Source organism: Rhinopithecus bieti, unplaced genomic scaffold, assembly GCF_001698545.2.
Source record: "Rhinopithecus bieti isolate Rb0 unplaced genomic scaffold, ASM169854v2 scaffold_26106, whole genome shotgun sequence".
NCBI classification, from domain to species: domain Eukaryota; kingdom Metazoa; phylum Chordata; class Mammalia; order Primates; family Cercopithecidae; genus Rhinopithecus; species Rhinopithecus bieti.
In genome coordinates this window covers 451,456-473,549 of record NW_016811748.1, presented here as the reverse complement: position 1 = coordinate 473,549, position 22,094 = coordinate 451,456, and the positions used below count along the sequence as shown (strand labels likewise).

At 38.8% G+C, this 22,094-nt stretch overlaps 1 protein-coding gene across 3 annotated transcripts in view; it reads left to right on the top strand.

Moving 5' to 3' along the window:
* GCSAML (germinal center associated signaling and motility like) overlaps positions 1 to 22,094 on the top strand; it is a 70,164-nt gene that overhangs the window by 34,121 nt on the left and 13,949 nt on the right. The window contains exons 4-5 of one of the 3 annotated variants that reach the window (XM_017894997.1): positions 7,785 to 7,869; positions 15,046 to 15,105. In XM_017894997.1, the coding sequence (XP_017750486.1) occupies positions 7,841 to 7,869; positions 15,046 to 15,105 (89 nt within the window). In that variant the 5' untranslated portion in view covers positions 7,785 to 7,840. Of the gene's footprint in view, positions 1 to 7,663; positions 7,870 to 15,045; positions 15,106 to 22,094 lie in introns of those variants that run through there. The other 2 variants (XM_017894996.1, XM_017894995.1) reach the window with 2 other exon arrangements.

Here is a 22,094-nt window from a genome sequence, read left to right as displayed (position 1 = left end):
GGAACCACAAGGTCACTCATGAGGTAATAGTTTGGTAGAATTTTTGAGGAAAAAGAGATCTTTGTGGTGATCTGATCTACTTCTAGAAATGTTTAGCAACTTATCCAAAGCCCCAGAGCTGCTCAGTCATACTGGAGCTATACCGAAGATATTCAGATTCATAGGGCAAAAATAGTATTTTCAGTAAAGGAAGAGGTTGGCTTACCCACAGAGATTCACCAAAATTGTCACAATTAAAAACTTACCTTTCAAAATGCAACCCTAACCCAAATACTGTGCCATTAAGACAAAGATAGCATACTGAAAGCTAAGGAAACATCTTGCGTTCAGATTTTGTCTGAGTTAACTAGGCAGTCACAAACTGTATCCTAGAGCATAGGCAACCTGCTAAAATATCAAAGGCCACATGAGAAAATCAGATCACTCAAATGGATCAGTGCTTATTAATTTTAATTGGAATTATCAGAAAGTCTGAGATCCCAGTTTATCTTAAATACCATTAAAAAAAAAAACCAACAAACAAATGACAAAATCCAAAATGTCACTTACTAATGGTGAACTAGCAACATCATCTCCATTTATGCAGGGCGGAAATGTTGTAAGATGGGCAATATTTTATTAAAAAGACTGATAACATTCATGAATTCAGTGCATGTGGCACTGAAAAAATAGGAGATTAGCCAAGGGATTTTAAAGCCCCGTAAATAGTGGAAATCTCTAAGTCGGTGGTAGCAGATGTGTTAGATTCTGTTCAAATTCATGTCTAACGGACACATTATTAAGTATTTAAATCACAATGGGATTGAACTAGAAGAAAGCACTTAAAATATTTTGTAAGAAAATTGATAATCAAAGGAGTGAGAATGGCTCATGGTGTTTCCAGAATGAGAAATTATATGCAGACCCCAAAGGGTGAAGTGTTACGTAAAGTCCTTATAATTCTAAGACATTGATTGTAACCTTGGAGCCTTCAGAAGGGAGCCTGAGGGTGATGGTATATATCAGGGGAGTAAAAGTGGAGGGAAAAAAGCTTTTGGGATTTCTTTCCCTATTGGATAATTATAATTTCATTGTATTACACACATGGAATTGTTTCTTTTTTATGACTAGAATATTATTTTAGGTTTGTATACTGCCAAACTGCTTATGGAGCATAAGAATCAAGTCTCTCTATCATGTAATGGGGGGGATAGTCTGAGATATTTGCTCATTCTGTTAATTTTGATACATGTTACTATAGACTCTTTTGCTAAAAAAAAAAAAAAACCATTGATTTTATTATTTGTGTATACCTCAGTGATGAGATAATGTTTTTCTTAATAAGTTAGATTTACCAATTTAGTTTTATTTTGGTAAAATACAGATAACATAAATTTATCATTGTAACTATTTTAAGTGTGCAAGTCAGTGGAATTAAGTTCTTTCACAAGACTGTATCATCACCTGTATCAAGCGTCAGAACTTTTTCATCACCTCAAATGGAAAACCTGTAGCCATCAAGCAGTCAGTCTTCATTTGCCAGCTCTCCCCAGCCCTGCCAACCACTAATCTGCTTTCTGTCTGTATGGATTTGCCTATTTTGGATATTACATATAAATGGACTTATATCATACATGTTATTGTGTCTTGTTTCTTTCAACATGATATTTTCAAGGTTCATCTATGTTGTAACATGTATCAGTACTTCATTCTCTTTTAAAGAGGAATAATATTCCATTCTATGACTCTACCACCTTTTGTTTATTCATCTGTTGACAGACATTTGGATTTGTTTGTTGATGAACATTTGAGTTGTTTCTACCTTTTGGCTATTGTGAATAGAGCTGCTATGAACATTCACTTACAAATTTTTGTTTGAACTCCGTTTCTAATTCTATTGGGTATACCTGGGAGTGGAATTGCTAGGTCTTATGGAAATTCTATGAGCAACTTACTATGGAACCAGCAAACTTTTCTGCTGCAGCTAAACCATCTTTACATTTCTACAAGCAATTTGTGTTCCAGTTTCTCCACATAATCACCAGCACTTGTTATTTTCCACTTTTTACAATCTTTTTTTTCCTTTATGGCCATCGTAGTGGATGCAAAGTGGCATCTCACTGTGGTTTTGATTTGTGTTTCCCTAGCAGCTAATAATGTTGTGCATTTTTAAATGTGCTTTTTGGCCACTTACTTGTCTTCTTTGGAAAAATCTCTATTCAAGTCTTTTGCCCATTTTTTGATTGGGTTATTTGTCTTTTTGTAACTGTTCTTTATATACTCTGAATACTACACCCTTATGAAATATATGATTTGCAAATATTTCCTCTCATTCTGTATATTGTCTTTTAACTCTTTTGATAATGTCTTTTTGATGAACAAAAGTTTCTAATGTTGATGAAGTAATTTATCTATTTTTTTGTTGTTGTTTTTGGTTTTCATGTCATGTTTAACAAAACAGTGAGACTTCAAGGTCATGAAAATGTACTTCTATAATTACTTCTAAGGGCTTTATAATTTTTTGCTCTTTCATTTAGGCTTTTGATATGTTTTGAATTACTTTTTTGTATATGCTGTAACGTAGGGTCCAACTTCATTCTTTAGCAGGTGTCTATCCAGTTGTGTTGAAAGGATTAAACTTTCTCTATTGACACCCTTGTCAAAAATCAAGTGACATAGACCCATAGATATATGTTAGTTAGTATCTAGTTTAATGGGTCCAAATACGAACCATATTCTGAAGACTCTCTGAATTATATTCCTGGCCAGCACCTCTATGCCAAACTTCAGATTCATATATCTACCTATACTACAGCTTCATTTGATGGTGTTATTAACTGAATTGTGCCCTACACCCATTCATATGCTGAAACCATAACCCCCAATGTGACTATATTTGGAGATAGGGCCCTTAAGGAGATAATTATGAGTAAATGTGTTTATAAGAGTGGTAGCCTAATGCCATAAGATTGGAATCCTTATTAAAAGAGGAAGAAATACTAGCTGTCTTCCCTGCCTCCCTACCCCACTCTCTCCCTTTCCATACATGCACAGAGGAAAGGCCAGATGAGGACACAGCAAGCAGGCAGATGGCTATGATCTGGAAGAGAAGCCTCATCAGAAACCAACCCTGAGGGCATCTTGATCTTGGACTTCCAACCTCCAGAACTGTGAGAAAATACATTTCTGTTGTTTGCCACCACCCAGTTTGTAGTATTTTGTTTTGATATCCTGACCTGCCTAATACAGATGGCTAATGTGAAGCTCCAATGCAACACTTTAGAAAATGAACCCTGTTGTACACCTGACCTCCTCCAGCTGCAGGCTCCTCTTGTCAGTTAATGACAACTCTGTTCTTCCATTTGCTTAGTCCAGAAGCTTGGAGTCCATGTGGTTCCAAACCAGGTCTGTTCTGCCCATGGCACAGTATGCCAATCACTGAAACGATGAGTTTTGCGGCAGAGAATGAGTTTATTTATGAGGCAGTCAAGTGAGAAAGCAGGAGAACAGGTCTCAAATCAATCTCCCTGAAAATGGAATTTTAGGGATATTTATGGGATAGAGGAGTGAGGTGGTCCCAGGTATAGGAAAATGTGATTGGGGTAGGAAAAAAGATACTGAGATAATCAGTAATCAGTAATCTGCTCAAATATCATCAAACTTCATGGCTCTTCATAGCACACATGTTCACAAAATGGTGTCGTTAACATGATCTGAGGGTGGAGTTTTGGGCACTGTGACATCCAAAGGTCACCCATTGGATATTCATGCAGGTCCAGTTGGGGGCCAGTGGTTTCAGCTAGCTTGAACTAGACAAGAGTTGACCCTAGTTCCTGAAAAAGAACTTAAGCAGTTGTTACCACAGTGATCTAGACGTGAGAGATGTTATCTATAAGGAAACTGGTGGAAGTTTTATTATATGTTGCTTAGCTATGTGACCTTTAGCTGTGTAAATCTTAAAATAAACTAGAAGCAAGTGACCGGCTAAAAGCAAGCGACTAAAGCCAGTGAGGCAAGTTAAGTCTGGACCTAATCAAGGGAGCCCTCGGCCTCAAACATTGATCCCTCTCATTTCCACAACCTCTGTTCCTCACATCAAATCTGTCAGCAAATCCTATTGACTCTACGTTTAAAGATATCCAGATTACAATCATTTTTACAACAAATCACCCTGTCTCAGCTAGATTACTTGTATTAAAATCACAACCATTTTACTTGAAAATACTTCACTGACTTCCTACCTCACTCTGTAAATACACCATGTTGTTTCATAGTCCATGAGGTATCTACTGTCTGTGCCTTCCCCCTCCACACACATTACCTCTCTGATCCCACTTCCCACCACTTCTCCCATTCCTCCCTCGACTGCAGCCTCATGGGCCTCCTTGTTCCTCATACATGCCAGGCTCTCATTTGCCATGCTGCTTTTAGCTTTGCCGGTTCCTCTGCCTAGAATAGTTTCCATCTCTCTCTCTCTCTTTCTCTCTTTCTCTCTCTCTTTTTTTTTTTTTAATACAGTGTCTCACACTGTTGCCTGGGGCTGGAGTGCAGTGGTCCGATCTCAGCTCACCGCAACCTCTGCCTCCTGGGATTACAGGCATGCGCCACCATGCCTGGGTAATTTTTTGTATTTGCAGTTGAGGCGGGGTTTCACCATGTTGGTCAGGCTAGTCTTGAACTCCTGACTTCGTCATCCACCCGCCTCAGCCTCCCAAAGTGCTGAGGATTACAGGCTTGAGCCACCACGCCCAGCCAAAAACATTCTTATAATGCAACAAATTCCGAAATTGCTTTGCCGAAAAGGTGAGGTTCTCATTGACTTAACTGAGACTTAAAGTAAAAATGCTGATCTGTTGTCCGGGAAGATATACAGGGATTTTGTATCCTGTAGTAAATGTTGCATCTTTCCCACTGAGAACCTTTTCAATCACATTCATCCTGAGAAATCACAGTCTCATGACCATCATCACAAGCTCAATACGAATCACCCAAACCAGATCCTTCACTGTCCTGAATCCATTTTCTGGAACATGATGCTATGGATTAGTATTTTTTTTTTTTTTTTTTTTTTGAGACTGAGTCTTGCTCTGTCGTCCAGGCTGGAGTACAGTAGCATGATCTCTGCTTACTGCAAGCTCCGCCTCTCAGGTTCAAACAATTCTCCTGCCTCAGCCTCCCTAGTAGCTGGGACTACAGGCGCCTGCCACCACACCTGGCTAACTTTTTGTGTTTTTAGTAGAGATGGGGTTTCACCATGTTAGCAAGGATGGTCTCGATCTCCTGACCTCATGATGCACCTGCCTCAGCCTCCCAAAGTGCTGGGATAACAGGCGTGAGCCATGGCGCCCGGCCAAAAATGGTCTTTAAAACTGTATTTAATGGCATGAAAACACTTATGTGCAAAGGATGATCCTATTTTTGGAAATTTTTAAATCAGCGGGTGCATGTTTGTTTTCACAAAGCAAAGATGATAAATGTGTGCATCAGAATTCACAAGGGGGCTGGATGTGGTGGCTCAAGCCTGTAATCCCAGCACTTTGGGAGATGAAGGCAGGAGGATCGCTTCAGCTCAGGGGTTTGAGACCAGCCTGGACAACATAAAAGGCCTTGCCTCTGCTAAAATAAAATAAATAAATAAATAAAAAGATTAGCCTAGTGTGATGCACACGCCTGTACTCCCAGCTACTTGCTGGATGAGAAGGGAGGATCGCTTGAGTCTGGGAGGTACAGGCTGCATCTGAGCCCTGATCATGCCACTGTACTCCAGCCTGGGCAGCAGAACAAGACCCTGTCTCAAAACAAAACAAACAAAAAGGCACAAGAAGGTAGTTGAGGGTAGTAGGATTCTGGGTTATTTATTTTTCTTATTTGTACTTAATTTTATACATGGCACTGAGAATCTAAATCAAGCTGAATATTGTGCATGTCTTTGTTCTCAAACAGCAGCCATGGCCATAATAATAAGCAGAATAGCTATGGCTTACTAAGACTCCCTTTCACGTAGCTCCTATCCATTCTACAGATGGAGAACGTGAGTTCCAGGAGATTTGTTTACCAGACCAATTTATCCTAGGATGGGACAGAATGGGAGTTAGTGCTGAAAAAATGGAAACCTTTTGTGTTACCACATTTCTGTCATTCGGTGCCTAAAAACTCACATGGACCTACTTGATTGAGCATTTGAGGATTAATGCGCTTATTTGTGAGTAATCAGATAAGAGAAACAAAGGTTTATTTCAGTAACTCTCACATTTTAGTAGGAAACAGGAGGACTCCACCCCGAGAGTTTCTGAGTCAGCAGGTTTGGAGCTTGAGAATTTGCGTTTCTAAGTTCTCAGTGATGCCCGTGTTTCTGGGCAAGGACCAGCAGCGGTGGAACACGCTTCCTAGTGCCTTTACTGGTCCATGGACTGGCTGGGGTGGCATCACCTGGGAACTGGTTAGAAAGGCAGAATACTGATCCCAGTTTGGAAGAGTCAGAATCTGCATTTTAACGGGATCCTCAGGTGATTTGCTTACATGAGAAAGTTTGGGAAGCAGCGCTTTGGTACATAGGTTGTCAAATACCAATTAGATAAATCATAAATCTGAAATGGGGTGTGTGACATTCCTGCTTGTAATATATTTTTCTCATGTTTATGATTGATAAATAAATAATACAAAACTTATAAATAATTATAAAGCACTCCAGACTCCTGAGTTCTGCTGCTGGTTAACAGTCAATTAAATTTCCTCAGTCCTGATTTCCTCATTGGGATAAAAAAAGAGTTGGAATAGGTGAGCATATAGTTTCTGATTTCAGCAAATAGATTTTGTACTGAAGCTGAAGAAAATCAACCACCTGTGGTGTAAATCCTTCAGCAGGAGACATCATGAATAAGCGATTTCAGTCTCCTGACAGCCACGGCTCAGAGTCAGCTGTTAGCTAATCTCCTGCCGCTGATATTGTGGCCTTGAAATTATCACTAGAACCAGCTTGTGCTTTGTGGCTCTGGTGGGCAGCGTAGGGGAGGAAGTGGGGGACCAGATGCTGGCAACAGGTCTTCCAGGCCCTGCATTTTCCCCATTGTCATGTTAGTCTTTGAGTTGACAACCAGAACAACGGCTTCTTAACCTACCCCAAATAATTTTGATAACCTTCTATTCTCATCCTTTTTTCCCCCTTTTTCTTTCCCATCTTGTCTTTGGAAGTATCAGACCTCTGAGGAAAGGCTATTGACATTTGATCTGATTATAATTGCCAGAGCCACAAAGAGAAATTTTATTTCTAATGTTGTTTTTTTTGTTTTCCCTAAGAAGAGGCTTTCTGTTTGTATGTTTGGAAGAGGACAACATATTTGGAATCTTGAGATCTCAGATCTCCATAATGAACAGTTTGCCTAAGAAATCATGAATCCAGATTAATCATTTCTATTCCAACAAAAATGCAACTCTCTTATTGCCATTCTTGTGTAATCTTATTATTATGCTCATTTCGGAGGAATAGGGAAGTCCTTACCTTGTTTCGTCTTGCGATACCAGAATTTCCTTGAAAGCAAAGTGAACCTTGATAGATTCACTCTCATGTTTCAGCCTGATTTTTTCCCACTGTATGTCCACATGTGTGTGTATGAGTGTGTGTGTGTGTGCATGCAGGCACTCACACACACGCACACTCACACTTTCCTTTCCGCCTCCCCTTTCGAGCTCTTCCTGCCTTCTCTATCATGCGCAGGCCCCTGGCAGCTCGTGGTTGGCAAGAGCACGAACCCGTGGTCAGATGCAACCTCCTGCCTCATGCATTTTCCTCTTGGTGCTTTGGTCAGAACTTCCCCAAGTGGAGTGAAACTCAGGAGCTGAGAAACCGAGTCACTGTGGAAAGATGGGAAATTATCTCCTGCGAAAACTCAGGTGAGTCTTGACTCTTGGTGCTGCCTTTCTTGGGAGAAAGAGAACAGAGATAAGGAGGCTGGACATACACATTTGTAATGGTGAGGTACATTGTGCCTCTAGAACGTTGAGCCTGGAGACAGCATCCTCTAGGAGCACACAGTGATGCCCCGTTGACTGCTTCTCTTGCCTTACTCTGGAACCATGATAGGTTGCCAGATGTAGAAAACAAAAATACTGGATGCTAAGTCATATTTAAATTCCAGAAAAACATTTTTTTTTTAGTATGAATGTGCCTCATATAATATTTTGGGCATTATAACATGGGTTGTACTTTATTAAAAAGTTATTCATTGTTTATCTGAAATTCAAATTTAGCAGTGCATCTTGTAATTCATCTGGCAACCCTACACAATTGTCACTTGAATTTTTCTGCTCCTCTTTTTCTTCATGAGGGTGTAGAGCTTAACTTTCCATCCATCAGCTTTGTGGGTTGGTATGAGAATGAACAGTCAGGTCCTTGCAAATTATGGATGCAGGATATGCATTTGAATGCTTCTGACTTTAGTCACACCTTTTTTGGTAATGTTTAGCCTTACACTCTTCCAATAGTTCATAATTTATAGAACATATACAGATGACAGGCATTATTGTTCTTACATCTTGCTTAATCTTAAATGATGGGCTCTACAGCATCCCACTCCTCTGTCCACTCTCCCAGTCCCCTTCCAGACAATCTTGCATATGATGTGACTACATTGATAGACCCAAGGCAAAACTCTCATCATATCACTCCTGTGCTCCAGTGGGCACCACGTAGAAACATGACTGGACAAAAAGGATATGACCTAATGCTAAGAGACTGAGTGGAAAATCCCAGCAAGTCTTGTTCTGTCTGTTTAGATTCTTCTTGACCTCTCTGTGCAGGTTCCTTACTTATGGGTATGGGGCAGAACACTCTCTGGAATGGTGGCTTATGACCTATGGTCAAACAAAATAGGTCGGAGAAGCTGTCTTTATGAGGTAGCAGATTGTCTTCCCCACACCTGATGGTTCATGCTGTCTCCTTTCACCAGGTTAAATAGCTCAGCTGTCCCTTGACTTCTTCATTTAGTCTTTCAGTAAATCCCTATTTCTTAAAGAGTTTAAGGGTGGCCGGGTGCAGTGGCTCACGCCTGTAATCCCAGCACTTTGGGAGGCTGAGGTGGGTGGGTCAGGAGGTCGGGAGATTGAGACCATCCTGGCTAACACGGTGAAACCCCGTCTCTACTAAAAATATGAAAAATTAGCTAGGCGTGGTGGCGGGTGCCTATAGTCCCAGCTACTCGGGTGGCTGAGGCAGGAGAATGGCGTGAACCTGGAAGGCAGAGCTTGTAGCGAGCTGAGATGGTGCCACTGCACTCCAACCTGGGTGACAGAGCGAGACTGTCTCAAAAAAAAAAAGAAAAAAAAAAGCTTAATGGTTCATGGATGGAGAGGGCCCATCAAAGTTCAGGATGAACATGAGTCTGGGCAGTAGATGGAGGAAAAATGACACAATTGTGCTGAGAGGTAAATTCAATTATTTACCCTAAAGAAAAAATGCTTCCCTTCTTTTAAAGTTAACCAGTATTTATGGAAAGCCTAGGTAAGACAATGGTCTTGGTCGCAAGAAAAAATTAAACATGGAAGGAAAATGGATATGGAGGCAAATTTTAAAAATGGATAGGCCCCTTCAAAGAACATCGTACTTAATGACTCTGACTCAGCTTTAAAAAAACAGGCATTACATGGCTCAGATAATTAAAACTGAGAGAGAATTAAAACTTGTCAAGGTTGCCTTTGCTATAAAATTATGAATGTAACATGTAATTTATGATGTCAAGTCATCCGTCATTTCCATTACACCACAATGTCTTCTTTTTAAGATAAGGCAGTTGCTAATGTGTTCTAGGTAGAAACACAAACAGTGCACTGTAGAAATAAAAGGAAGGAAGGAATGGAATTCTGATTTGGGATAGCAGGAAGGAAGGACATGTTTGAGGAATTGCCATTTGGACTGTGCTGTAAATGTTAGGCAGACTTACAAAGCAGGAAAAGATGGTCCAAGCTGAAGGGACAGCGTGTGAAAATGTATGAGTTTCAAGTACACGGTATGACTGTCAATAATTGGAGCATATTGTTCAGAGATGACTCCAGTAGCAGAAGAAGTTGAGAATGAAGTTGGGGGTCTGATAATGAAGTGCCTTCAAAGGCACATAGGAAGTGGTAAAGCAGTGAACATTTATAAGCTGGAGAAAAACGCAGTGTGGCATGTATTTTAGGAAGAAATGTCTATGCTCAGTGAGTATCGAGGAATGACACAGAGAAATAGACAACAAGCTCTTAAAATATACCAAAGAAGATGTAGGGGCAAAAGGAAAACTTCCCCTTTGTTCCCTGAAGGTTCTCTGAAATCAGTTGAGAAAAGGCAGATTAATAGGACAAAAGTCATACAAATTTATTGATCATCATTTTATGGGACACAGGAACCTCAGAATGAAGACGCAAAGATGCAAAGGAAACTGTCCATTTCTATGCTTAGGTTCTACAAATTTTGGCTAGCCATGTAGAAATATGATTGGACAAAAAGGATATGACCTAATGCTAATAGAGTGGAAAATCCCAGCAAGTCTTGTTCTGTCTGTTTAGATTCTTCTTGACCTCTCTGTGTGGGTTCCTTACTTATGCATATGGGGCAGAACACTCTCTGGAATGGCGGCTTATGACCTACGGTCAAACAAAGTAGGTCAGATAATGTCTTTATGGCCGGTTCTTACACAGAAAGATAGAGGGAAAGTTAGAGTCATCTGACTAATTTTATGGCTGGCTTTGGGGAAAAGAGGTTCTGGTTTCTGTCAATCGCCTTGGGGAAGAGGGATTCTAATTTCTATGGCTAGCCCTGGATAGGAAACAGTTGCCACAGAGAGGAGGGCAAGAGAAAGAGAGCTGCTTCTGAGGCTTTTATTTTGGAGTATCATTTTCTGAGCCCCAACAAAGAGATGGTAAAGAGCTGAAATTCATTAGGAGCAACCAACACGAAGAGGACATTCAGTGAAAGTAAAGGCATTCCCAAGGAGTCACCTTGGTGTGTGTCCGTCATTTGGATCACAGATGTGGTGTTGGAGAAGGCTGGAGAATGGCCTCTGGAACACGGATGCAGAGAGCCTCCTGGTGCCCTGACCCTGCTTGTCAGAGGCCTGTTACCTTGGGCAATACCTAATTTGCAGCCTGATAATTGACTGCAGATGAGTCTGGGGAAGGTAGCTGCTGCTTTCTAGCCTCTGACTAGCAAGAGGGTGAAATAAATGTTGACATCGCCCATGGGCAATGTCCATCACATACCCTCTTTAGTCTTTATTTCAAAATTCATTCAGTTCTTTGAAGATTTTATCCTCCCATATAAATTTATACACAAATTCTGAATTTGTGTATTGTATAAAAGTGCCAATTTGAATTTTGATTGGGATAACATTGTGAATATAGAGATCTATTTGCAAATTCTTCTGTGTTTATGCTGATATACTATATATATATATATATTTTTTTTTTAAGATGGAGTCTTGCTCTGTCACCCAGGCTGGAGGGCAGTGGCGCGATCTCAGCTCACTGCAACCTCTGCCTCCTGGGTTCAAGAGATTCTTCTGCCTCAGGCTACCGAATAGCTGGGACTACAGGCACACACCACCATGCCCGTCTAAGTTTTGTATTTTTAGTAGAGACGGGGTTTCACCATATTGGCCAGGCTGGTCTTGAACTCCTGACCTCATGATCCACCTGCCTTGGCCTCCCTAAGTGCTGGGATTACAGGCGTGAGCCACCGCTCCTGGCCTATGAAGATATACTATTAATACACCAGTCAAAACAATTATTTATAACCACGTTTATTCAAATCTTCTTTAATGTATTCTAATAGAGCTTTTGCTTTTTGTTTTTCTTTTATTCCTTGTTAGATAGATTTCTAGATACCATATGCAACAGTAATAAATCTATGAATGACATTTTTTCCTAGCCTGTTATTGTTGGAATGTTATTGATGACTTTGTATCCACTAGCCTTGTTGAATTTCTCATTTTTTTTTCATGGCTTTTTAATCCTACTGGGTTTACATAGTTAATATATCATCTATAAAGTTAAAGATTTTTCTATTCTTTTTTGTTTCTTACAAATCTTATAGGTATCTTTATTATGTTTTATAGCATAATTATGTTTGACAATGTCAGAATTCTTAGGCATCATTGTCTTGTAACTGATCATAATAATTTTTTTCTAAATTTGTTTTCATTAAGGTTGCTGTATATTTTTGACATTTATATTTGGCATTTATGTTTTTGGCATATTGCCTCTATCAAAATAAGGAGATTCTACTTTTTAAAAAAATATGTAGAGATGAGGTTTCACTATGTTGCCCAGTCTGGAGTGTAGTGGCTATTCCCAGATGCAATCAGAGTGCACTACAGCTTTGAACTCCTGGCCTCAAGTGATCTTCCTGCCTCAGCCTCCGAAGGAGCTGGGATTACAGGCATGCACTACTGCACCTAGCTCTTCTGAGGGTTTTTATTGTTAATAAGGACCAAACATTATCAAATGCATTTTTAAACTATTGAGATAACCTCATGAGTCTTCTCTTAGACTTCTAAAGTGGTTAATTGTGTTAATAAATATTTTTGCTAATTACCTATCTTTTAATTTCTGGGATAAAACCCATTTGATTGTGATGTGTGCAATTTTACCATAATTTTAGATTTAGTTAACTTATATTTTATTGAGGATTATTGCATCTATTTTCATGATTGAATTGGACCTGTGATTTTTAAAAATTTGGTTTATTTAATTTGAAATGAAAGTTTACCAATTTCATTAAATGGGTTGGCATCATTTTACATTTTTCTACTTTCTGGAACATCTTATATATGAGAGAGTATATTTGTCACTTGAAGTTTGGTAAATTGTGTATGCAGCTGTGTAAGCTGGAATTTTTTATTATTGATGGTATTCATGTGTCAATTTTTTATTTCATTTTTCCAAGATATTACTCATTTTAAGCCATCGTGTTTATTATAAATAATTCTTCATCATGTTTGTTGTATGTCTGTAATACTTATTCTGAACTTTCTGTTTTCATTATATTTTTGTCTCCATTCCTTATTTCTTTAGTTGGTCTTTCCAGACTTTTGCTATCTTACTGATATTATTCTAAGATATGGTTCCCTATCATATTTATTTTTACCCACAACTTTCTTGTTTCCTTTTTCTTCTCCCAACTTCTAAAGATAAATGCTTACTTTGTCATTATTAGTCAGTTATGTTTTCTTATGAATGTATTTTAGCAAGCTATTTTCTTCACACTTCACTTTATCCTTCAAATAGTTTTGTGTAGCTTGCATTATTATTTTATTCTGTGTTTTTAGAAAGTTCCTTTATGATTCCCTGTTTAACATAAGGATTATTTAGAATATTACTTATACCTAGACATGTACACTTTTGGTTATAGCTTCTTGGGTTTTAATTTTACTGCTTGATAGTTGGAGAAATCGTGTGCAAATTGCTGATTTTGGGGGATGTTTATTAAGACTTTCTTTGTGGAGTTATGAAGTCATAAGTCAACATCCAACATTTAGAAAGTTTAAAATAAGAAGAAAAAACCCAGAAGGTATAAAAAAAAATTACTCATAATCTTAATTATTTGGCCAAGATACTTTTAAAGCTTAGTAAAATACCTATTTTTAAAAACAATGGAGTAGTAGTTGATTTATTAATTTGGTCAACAAATTTTTGTACATCACCTATGGCCTGATATTATCTGAATCCCTCTGGATTAAGAAAAACACTTTTTACTTTATTCACAGTAGAATTTAGTATCCAGTTATGTTTAATAATATTAATGATGTGGAATTCCAATTAGGTCCGTACTGATGCTAAGTACTTTCCTGTCTTGTTTTCAACTTTAAAATACAAACATCCTTTAGATGTATAAGTCAATGAATCACTAATAACCCCAAGGACGATTATTTTACCAAATTCTTTCTTTATTGACCAGTTTAGGAAGATGGAATCATGAGAAAACTGAACTCCAGGAAAAGGGGGAGAAAAGGAGACACTTAAATTACTTTTTACCTGATTTACAATCTACACTATTAAATAAACATTACATCCAGATTTGACTGTGATTGAGACTATTATACAAAATCTCTACATCAGCAACTGATTCTATAAAAAGCCCCCTCCTCTATAAGTTGATATTCCTTTATGTTTAACAAATATATTCTTTGCTTAGTGGCCTTGTGTGTTGATATCTAGCAATGTTTCTTGAACATATACGTATGAGCTGTATTCAGGGAAGGCACTTTCTCAGCGTTGGTTCGAAATGCCTTCCCTGAATCCTGCTGGTAAGCAGAGGTGAGGCTCTTCCATGCAAAGCTACCTAGAAGCAGAAGGATAGACCAGCGCTCCAGATGTGATAACAGAGGAAAAGAAAACCGTGAAAGAAATGCTATGTTTGGACAACTGGTGGAGTAGAAAGTTTGATTAACCAAGTCACAAACACAAGCTGCTAACTATTGTGTTAACCATGCAAATCACCTGATTTCTCTAACTTCATCGTTTAGTGTTTGCCTGATTATCATAAAGATGATGACAACTGATGGCAAAACACCAAGAGTAATATGAAAAAATCACCTTTCCTGAATGTATGTAAAGATCCCAATGTCTTAAGTGCACGTGAATGGCCACATGCAGCAGGGCCCCGAGAAGCCTGCTGTGGTTCAGCGGGCCAAGACTGACAGTCCTCATAGTCCACAAAGGTGTGTACAAGCAGCTCAGCTTGCCTCAGGTTGTTGCAGAAGTGGCGCCTCCCTGTTGTTAAGGTCTTTCTAGCTTCTTGGGAGCTCTCACCTCTTCTGGAGATTCTGGAAGTTTGCATGTCAGGTCACAATAAATCCAAAGACTGAGAGAATCAAAAGTCAGACTATGGGCATTTTGTCCCATCAGAGGCCTGGTTTCTGTGGTTAAGTTCTGCAATGCATTCTGTCTGTGACTGCTTGTTGATTTTGAAGGAAAGGGAAGTTTGTCAAAAAGAAAAGGCAGGTTTGGTTTTAATGGTACAGAAAGTTAGAGAAGAAGGTGAAAAATGTGGAGGGCAGTAACAATCTCTCTTTTTTCTTTTGTGTTTCCATATAGTTGTCTGGGAGAGAATCAAAAGAAGCCCAGGAAAGGAAACCCAGATGAGGAAAGAAAACGGTAAGAACAGAGCGTATCAGAGTCTTTTTTTTCTCTGAGATTACTTCCAGAATGTGTGCCCCACTCGAACTAACACCTCTCAGGGCCCCTGTAACAGAGTTCTTTGGTGATTACCTGCATGACTTGGCAGCAGGTTAGACACTGACTCTGTCTAAATAAGAAAGACAGGGTGTTAGCCACGTGTTTTGTTTCTATTGATTATATAATGCGAGTGTAGAAACATAAAGATAGAATAAAGGATGTCTGGTTTTGGTTGGTTATATGCAGTGGCCGTATTTCCCACCTTCTCCTCACAAGTAGCCAGAATAATCTTTGGAAAACATGTCTCATTATGCCTTTTCCTTGCCTGAGACCATTCAATGGTTCTTCACTGCATTCAGAATAAAATGCAAACTCTTCACCAGGGCCTACAATTCTATTAGGATTGGATTCTGCATCTCTCCCATGTGGTTCCTCACCCTCTACCTTCACTCACTATCTTATATGCATTCTCCTTTTATTTGATGTTCTTCAAGCCACCAAGCTCAGCCTCACTTTAGGGCGTTTCTACAAGCTGGTCTTTTACTTCACAATTAAAACAAATTTCCATATTTGCACTTGGACTGATTGATAATGTCTCCTCCTGGAGATGCTGGCCCTCATGCCCCTCTCTGAAAGATTATGGAGGAACTTTGCTTCAGCACCCCATGGTTTTATGGCACTAGAAACTACCTATATTTGTTGTGGCCTTTATCTCAACTTGTAGCTCTATATGTTGTTTGAGCTGTTTATAGTCCACTTCCTTCATAGACCATACGCACTTTAAAGTCACATCTGTTTCACTTGCTAGTGTATATCTGTTTCTCAACCCTCACAAGACACTCAGTGGAAAAAAGATAAAAAATGGAGTGGAAAAATGGTAGATATCTAGATGTTGATATCTTGCCTCAGCTTAGATGAACAGAAACACCCTGCTTTGTTGGTTAACCACAGGCTTTTCATATTTTTGCACTAAGCTCTTTTTTAATCATTTCATCTCAATGTCTTGGTTTCTGTCTCTGAGATGGCTGCTTCTTCTCTTCCATGGTATGAAGGGGCAGAGGATTGAGGAGATGAGTCAGGTATCTGTTGGTGATGTGAAATGATGTTTGCAGGCATCAGCCCCCTCCTAAATGTTTGAATAACACTTTCCTGCCAAAGGAGAGAGTTGGCTTCATGAGTCAGCCCTCAGGGACAGTGGAGCTGGCTATGCCTATCTTGTGACCCTGTCTCATGCTCTCCCCACTCCCCCCACTCCCCTTATGGTTTGTAGCTGGAGAGGAGATAGCAATGATCTGGTGATGTTATTGAACCAAGGTTCTTTTATCAGCTGCTGTGAATCAGTTCTGTATAGCGTCTTTTAAAGTAGACTTTTAATTTAGGCATTTACATTAGACGTTTAATTTAGGCATAAACTAGTCATTTAAACTAGGCTTTTGTTTCATCATGTCTAAGGTGAGATCTGCACTAGATGTCATTCTCTAATATTTTTCTGTTAAAGGAACTGAAGTGTTAACATTTTCAAATACCAGCAAGTCTTTATTACAAGCAGACAATAACCAAATGTAGATAAATTAAATGTCGTTAGGGTTTTCTCGTGCAAGAAAATTTTAGGAGCACGACTCATGGAACTTTCACTAGTCAGCATGGTGAGGAAGATCTGAACCATTTTACCATTCTAGTCAATTGCAGTCAAATATGTGTTTCACATGGGTTGAGAAGTCAGTTTCCTTTTTGGCTAATTTCACAGGATGATGTCTATTGAATAAAGTTGGATCTTCTATATCTTCCTGAGTCAATTTTGATTATTGGATTCTTACCAGAATATTATTCATTAAAACATATTTACAGAAAGGACAGTATGAGCTCTTTCAAGTCACTTGACTTTTAAAATGTAGGCTTATAGAGCTATAGTACAGTAAAATTCACCCTTATATATACAGTTTGATAAGTTTAGGAAAAACGTACACAGTCATGTAATCACCACAATCAAGATACAGAATATTCCTACCACCCCTCCCTTTCCCTTTAACCCCTGGCAACCACTGATCTGATTTCTGTTTTGCATTTTTTCCAGGATGTCATAGTATCATTGCTTTTATCTTTATTGCATTCTTATTTTTGCTTTCCTTAGTTTTTAAAATTATTGCTATTCTAATTGTTTTGAATTCAAAACTTAAAATTTTGTTCTCAATTTTCTTGTTTAGGAATGGAAGCATATATGAATATAAACTTTCCCTCTAAATAATATTTTACCTGTATCCTATGTGTAATTAAAGGAAATACTATTATTATCTAATATTTTGTAACTTTTAATTTATTCTTGGACCTGAGTAGTTTTTAAATTTCAAATATTGTTTTGTAGTCTAAAATATAATTTAAATTTTATGTCATTGTTACCAGTATCTGTGTGGCCTGTGTTATTTCTGCTTTATGGATTTTATTAAGGTTTTCTTTGTCCTATATGTTAACTTTGAGACAAATTACTTACATTCTGTAAATTTTGGGTTCTTCATATGCAAAATAGCCTTAAAATACTACAATTTTAGCTTGTGTTTATGGAAAAAGAAATCACGGTCTATTTCATCAGCACAATGGCTGTCTGGCACCAACACTCAATACATACTAGCTGGTATCTGTGCACATCATTATGTGCCTAGATTTTGAAAATCTATGATGTAATCTTTTGTTCAAAGATCATAATTTTGAAATTTGTCTGCTAGAGAAACATTATTGTGTATTTCAGATATTCACTGTCATTATTTTTCCTACTTGTTACAGCTGAGAGAAATTAATCTACTGGTTTATTTGAGTAACCTTTCATATTTTCTTTTTCTTTCTTTCATATGGATTCTTAATAGTTTCGTGTGTAGCAATTCATGACGGTATTAGGTGTTTGTTGGTTTTAATCTCTATCATGCCATCTCCTGTCCAGCTCTTTTTCTGAAATGACAGTCTTGCTAAAGTCTTCATCTTCCGGAGTGTGAGAAGGTCCCTGTGACGGGAGATCAAAGACACCAGGGGACATTGCAGGCAGCTTCCTCTCGGATACGGAGGATAGAGGGAGGTCCTGTTTCATTAGTATGGACTAGTCCAGTTCCCACATATCAATCTGTATTCATTTACTAAGGCTCTCAAGCAAAGTACCATAGACTGGGTGGCTTAAGGAACCAAAATTTTCTTTCTCACAATTACAGAGACTGGAAGTCTGAGATCAACATGTTGGCAGAGGTGGGCTGTTTTGTGAAGTCTGTCTTTGGCTTGTCAATGACTGTCTTTTCCCCGAGTCTTCGAATGGTCTTCCCTCTGTGTTATGACTGTGTTCAAATTTTCTGTTCTGACAAAGACACCAGTCATACTGAAACAGGGCCTAATCTTATGACCTCGTTTTAATGTAATTACCTCTGTTAGATCCTGTCTCCAAATACAGTCACATTCTGAGGTTCTGGGGATTAGGACTTCAACGTGTGGATTTTAAGGGGACACAGTTTAGTTCATGAGAGATGTCAAGAAAATCTAAGAGGATTCCTAGAAATCCAGGAATTCCTGCCACTGTCTGGAAGTTTCCAGTGGCCACAGCATGCAGAATTGTTCCACTGTATTTAAGACAGAGTGGACAACCAGTAGGTGCTGATAATCCACAGCCTGGACTCAGACAGGTTTGGATTTTGTGGCTAGAGCCTCAGAATGACAGATAACCGAGTGGCCAAATTCTTCATTCACCAACTGCTTTGTTACATAACTTTGCATTTTACAAAGTCCAAATGTGGTTGTGCAGTAATGTTTGCTTTCTTTCTTTCCTAAAGATCTCATAGGTTTTAGATTATCTCAGTACTAAGACATTTGACAGTACGTTTTCTTTCCTTGGAGAGTAATACAGTTCTTGGATCGTATCTTTCTCCTCACAACTTAGCGAGTGTAATTCCACTTTGCGCCTGTGGAGCTGGGCCACCTTAACTGGTCTTCCTGATGACTTGGTTTTACATACATTTTCCCCATGAAAGTTCAAAAACTCATTATTTGTTCCCTACTCCCACCCCCTAATCATGTATTATTTTCTTTTATACATATGTCTTTATTTTAAATATTTTCTCACCTTTCTTGAGCTATGATTGAAAACAAAATTGTACATATTGAAGGTATACAATATGATGTTTTGATGTGTATATATGGTGAAATGATTATCACTATAAAGTACATTAACTACTTAATATATTTATTATCTCACACAGTTACCATTGTTTATGTGTGTGATGAGAATGCTTGAGATCCATTCTCAGCGAATTTCAAGCACATGTTGTCACTGGTTGTAGTCACCATATCTCAGTGTTCCGTGCCATTTGTTTTTTCCCCCTGTGAAGTCAGTTTTCAGATTTAAGTATTTATTTTATGACTTTTCTCTTGTTATACTTTTGTTTCATTTGTTTAGATCTTTTTTTTTTTTTTTTTTTGAGACCGAGTCTCGCTGTTGTCGCCGGGGCTGGAGTGCAATGGTGCAATCTCGGCTCACTGCAACCTCTGCCTCCTGGGTTCCAGCACTTCTCCTGCCTCAGCCTCCCAAGTACCTGAGATTACAGGTGCACACCATCATGCCTGGATAATATACACCTTTTTTGTACAGACAGGGTTTTGCCACGTTGCCCAGTCTGGTCTCAAACTTCTGGGCTCAAGTGATCCACCTGCGTTGGCCTCCCAAAGTGCTGGGATTACAGGCATGAGCCACCATACCTGGGCTATTTTAAAAACTGATATAGCTAGCATACTTGTACATATTTGGGTGGTACATGTGATATTTTGATAAATGTATACAATGTGTAATGATTAAATCAGAGTACTTGTGATATCCATCTACTCAAACACCAATCTTTTCTTTGTCTTGGGAACATTACAATTCTTCTAGCTATTTTGAAATGTACAATAAATTATTGTTAACTATAATTTTCCCCACCGTGCTATCAAATACTAGGACTTATTTGTTCTAGCTAACTATATTTTTGTACCCATTAGCTAACTTCTCTTGATTCTTTCCTCTCCCATTAATGTTGTTTTAATTTAACATAAAAATGTTATTCTCTACAATTGTTTTCCTGGTTTAGGCCAGTCCATTTTCCTTCTCCATTTATTATTGTTAATTATTATGAACAATAATTATTAGTAATTATTCCAATAATTGTTCTTTCTCTATTTATTGTTGTTAATAACTATTAACAGTAAAACAGATATTATTTTCTGCTTCTAAATACTGTTTCTGCTTTTTTTGTTTTGCTTTTGTTATGCAGTTCATCTTTGTAACTTTGTGCTTAGTATTCTGAATGAAAGTAGATCATCTGTGAGATAAAATTGTGTGTATGCGTGTGTGTTTAAGGAGGGTGCAGAAGAGAAACAAGCTATGGCTGTGACTGAACCAAACTGAGGGGTAGCTCACCTGGTGCTGTAAAGCCAAAAACATCCACACCGAGGGCTGCAGCAGGACCAAGGATACATCTATTTGCAGGTCGCCAAGCAAGGAGAATCGGTCCCTCGGGCTTAAGACCTGTCCTCTTCAATGGCTGACAATCAAGGGTTTTAAAAGGCAGGGGTAAATTTCCGGAAAGCGGAATTTACAGGCAGATCACATATACCCTAGAACTTAAAGTATAATAATAAAAAAAAAATTGTAAATCAGTACATGGAGATTATAGTTGGTTTGGCCTAAAAAGTTGAGATACCTTGAAGCTGAGGGGGAAGGGTGCCTTATGGGTCATAGGTGGAATGAAAGATTCTTTGATTTGCTATTGTTTAAGGAAGCAAACTTTGTCTAAAAATGTGGAGTCAAGAGAAAGGAATGCTAAGGTCTGGCTCCTGGTCATGACTTTCTCAGGCTCCTCAGGAAGAAAGGTAGACAAAGCCTGGCAGTGGGAGTTCAGTCCTCAGCGCCCCTGCGCCTGAGGTCTGTGTGCCAGAGGATGCATGTGGTGGAGGTCCAGGTTTCCTCCTGCTGATCAGGCTGCTCATTTACTTCTCAGGGCTGGCCGGGTACCAGAATTTCCCTTGAAGGAACTCACGACTTTCCTTTATTTCCTTGCTTGTGGGTGCCCAACAGGCTTCCAAGAGGGGTCTCTGCTGTGTTGCAAAATCCAGGCGGTGATTGTGGCATGTCGTTTTAGAATACTTCCTCACAAAATATTTTTCCCTCAGCCCAGGCACATCTCTATACTGTGTAACTGACTGTCCTTGAGGCGGGCAGCTCATTACAAGTTATGTCCTTTTTTCATATTTCCCCTTAAATTTAGGAGTCTGATAACAGATAAATAAAAGGTGATATGCTGACAACCCCATCTCCTCACTACCACCTTTGAATCCTCTTTACTGTATAAATTGTGTCCCTTTAAAAATAATCTCTATTTCTTTCATCACTGGCCCACACTTATTATTTTTATTTTATTTTATTTTATTTGGAGATGGAATCTTGCTCTGTCACCAGGCTGGAGTGTAGTGGCACGATCTTGGCTCACTGCAACCTCCATCTCCCTGGTTCAAGCAATTCCCCTGCCTCAGCCTCCCGAGTAGTTGGGACTACAGGCGCATGCCACCGTGCTCAGCTAATTTTTTTTTTTCCGTATTTTAGTGGAGACGGGGTCTCACCATGTTGGCCAGGATGGTCTCGATCTCCTGACCTCGTGATCTGCCTGCCTCGGCCTCCCAAAGTGCTGGGATCAGGCATGAGGCATTGCACCTGGCCACCACACTTATTAATGTCTATTACCGTAAAGTTTTAGTTAAAATTTGTAAAAATCATTTACCTTTAAGGATTTATACACCCTCATCAAGAATAGCAGAAAAGTAAATTTCAAAACTTTCAATTTTCTCTCTTGAATTGTCCTAAATTTCATTATATTATACGTATGTTTTCCATGCATGCGATAATATATCTGATAAGCTAATAATTCCCTTAGCTTCTTGCTGTATGGAGCTTTATTTTCCACTTTTCA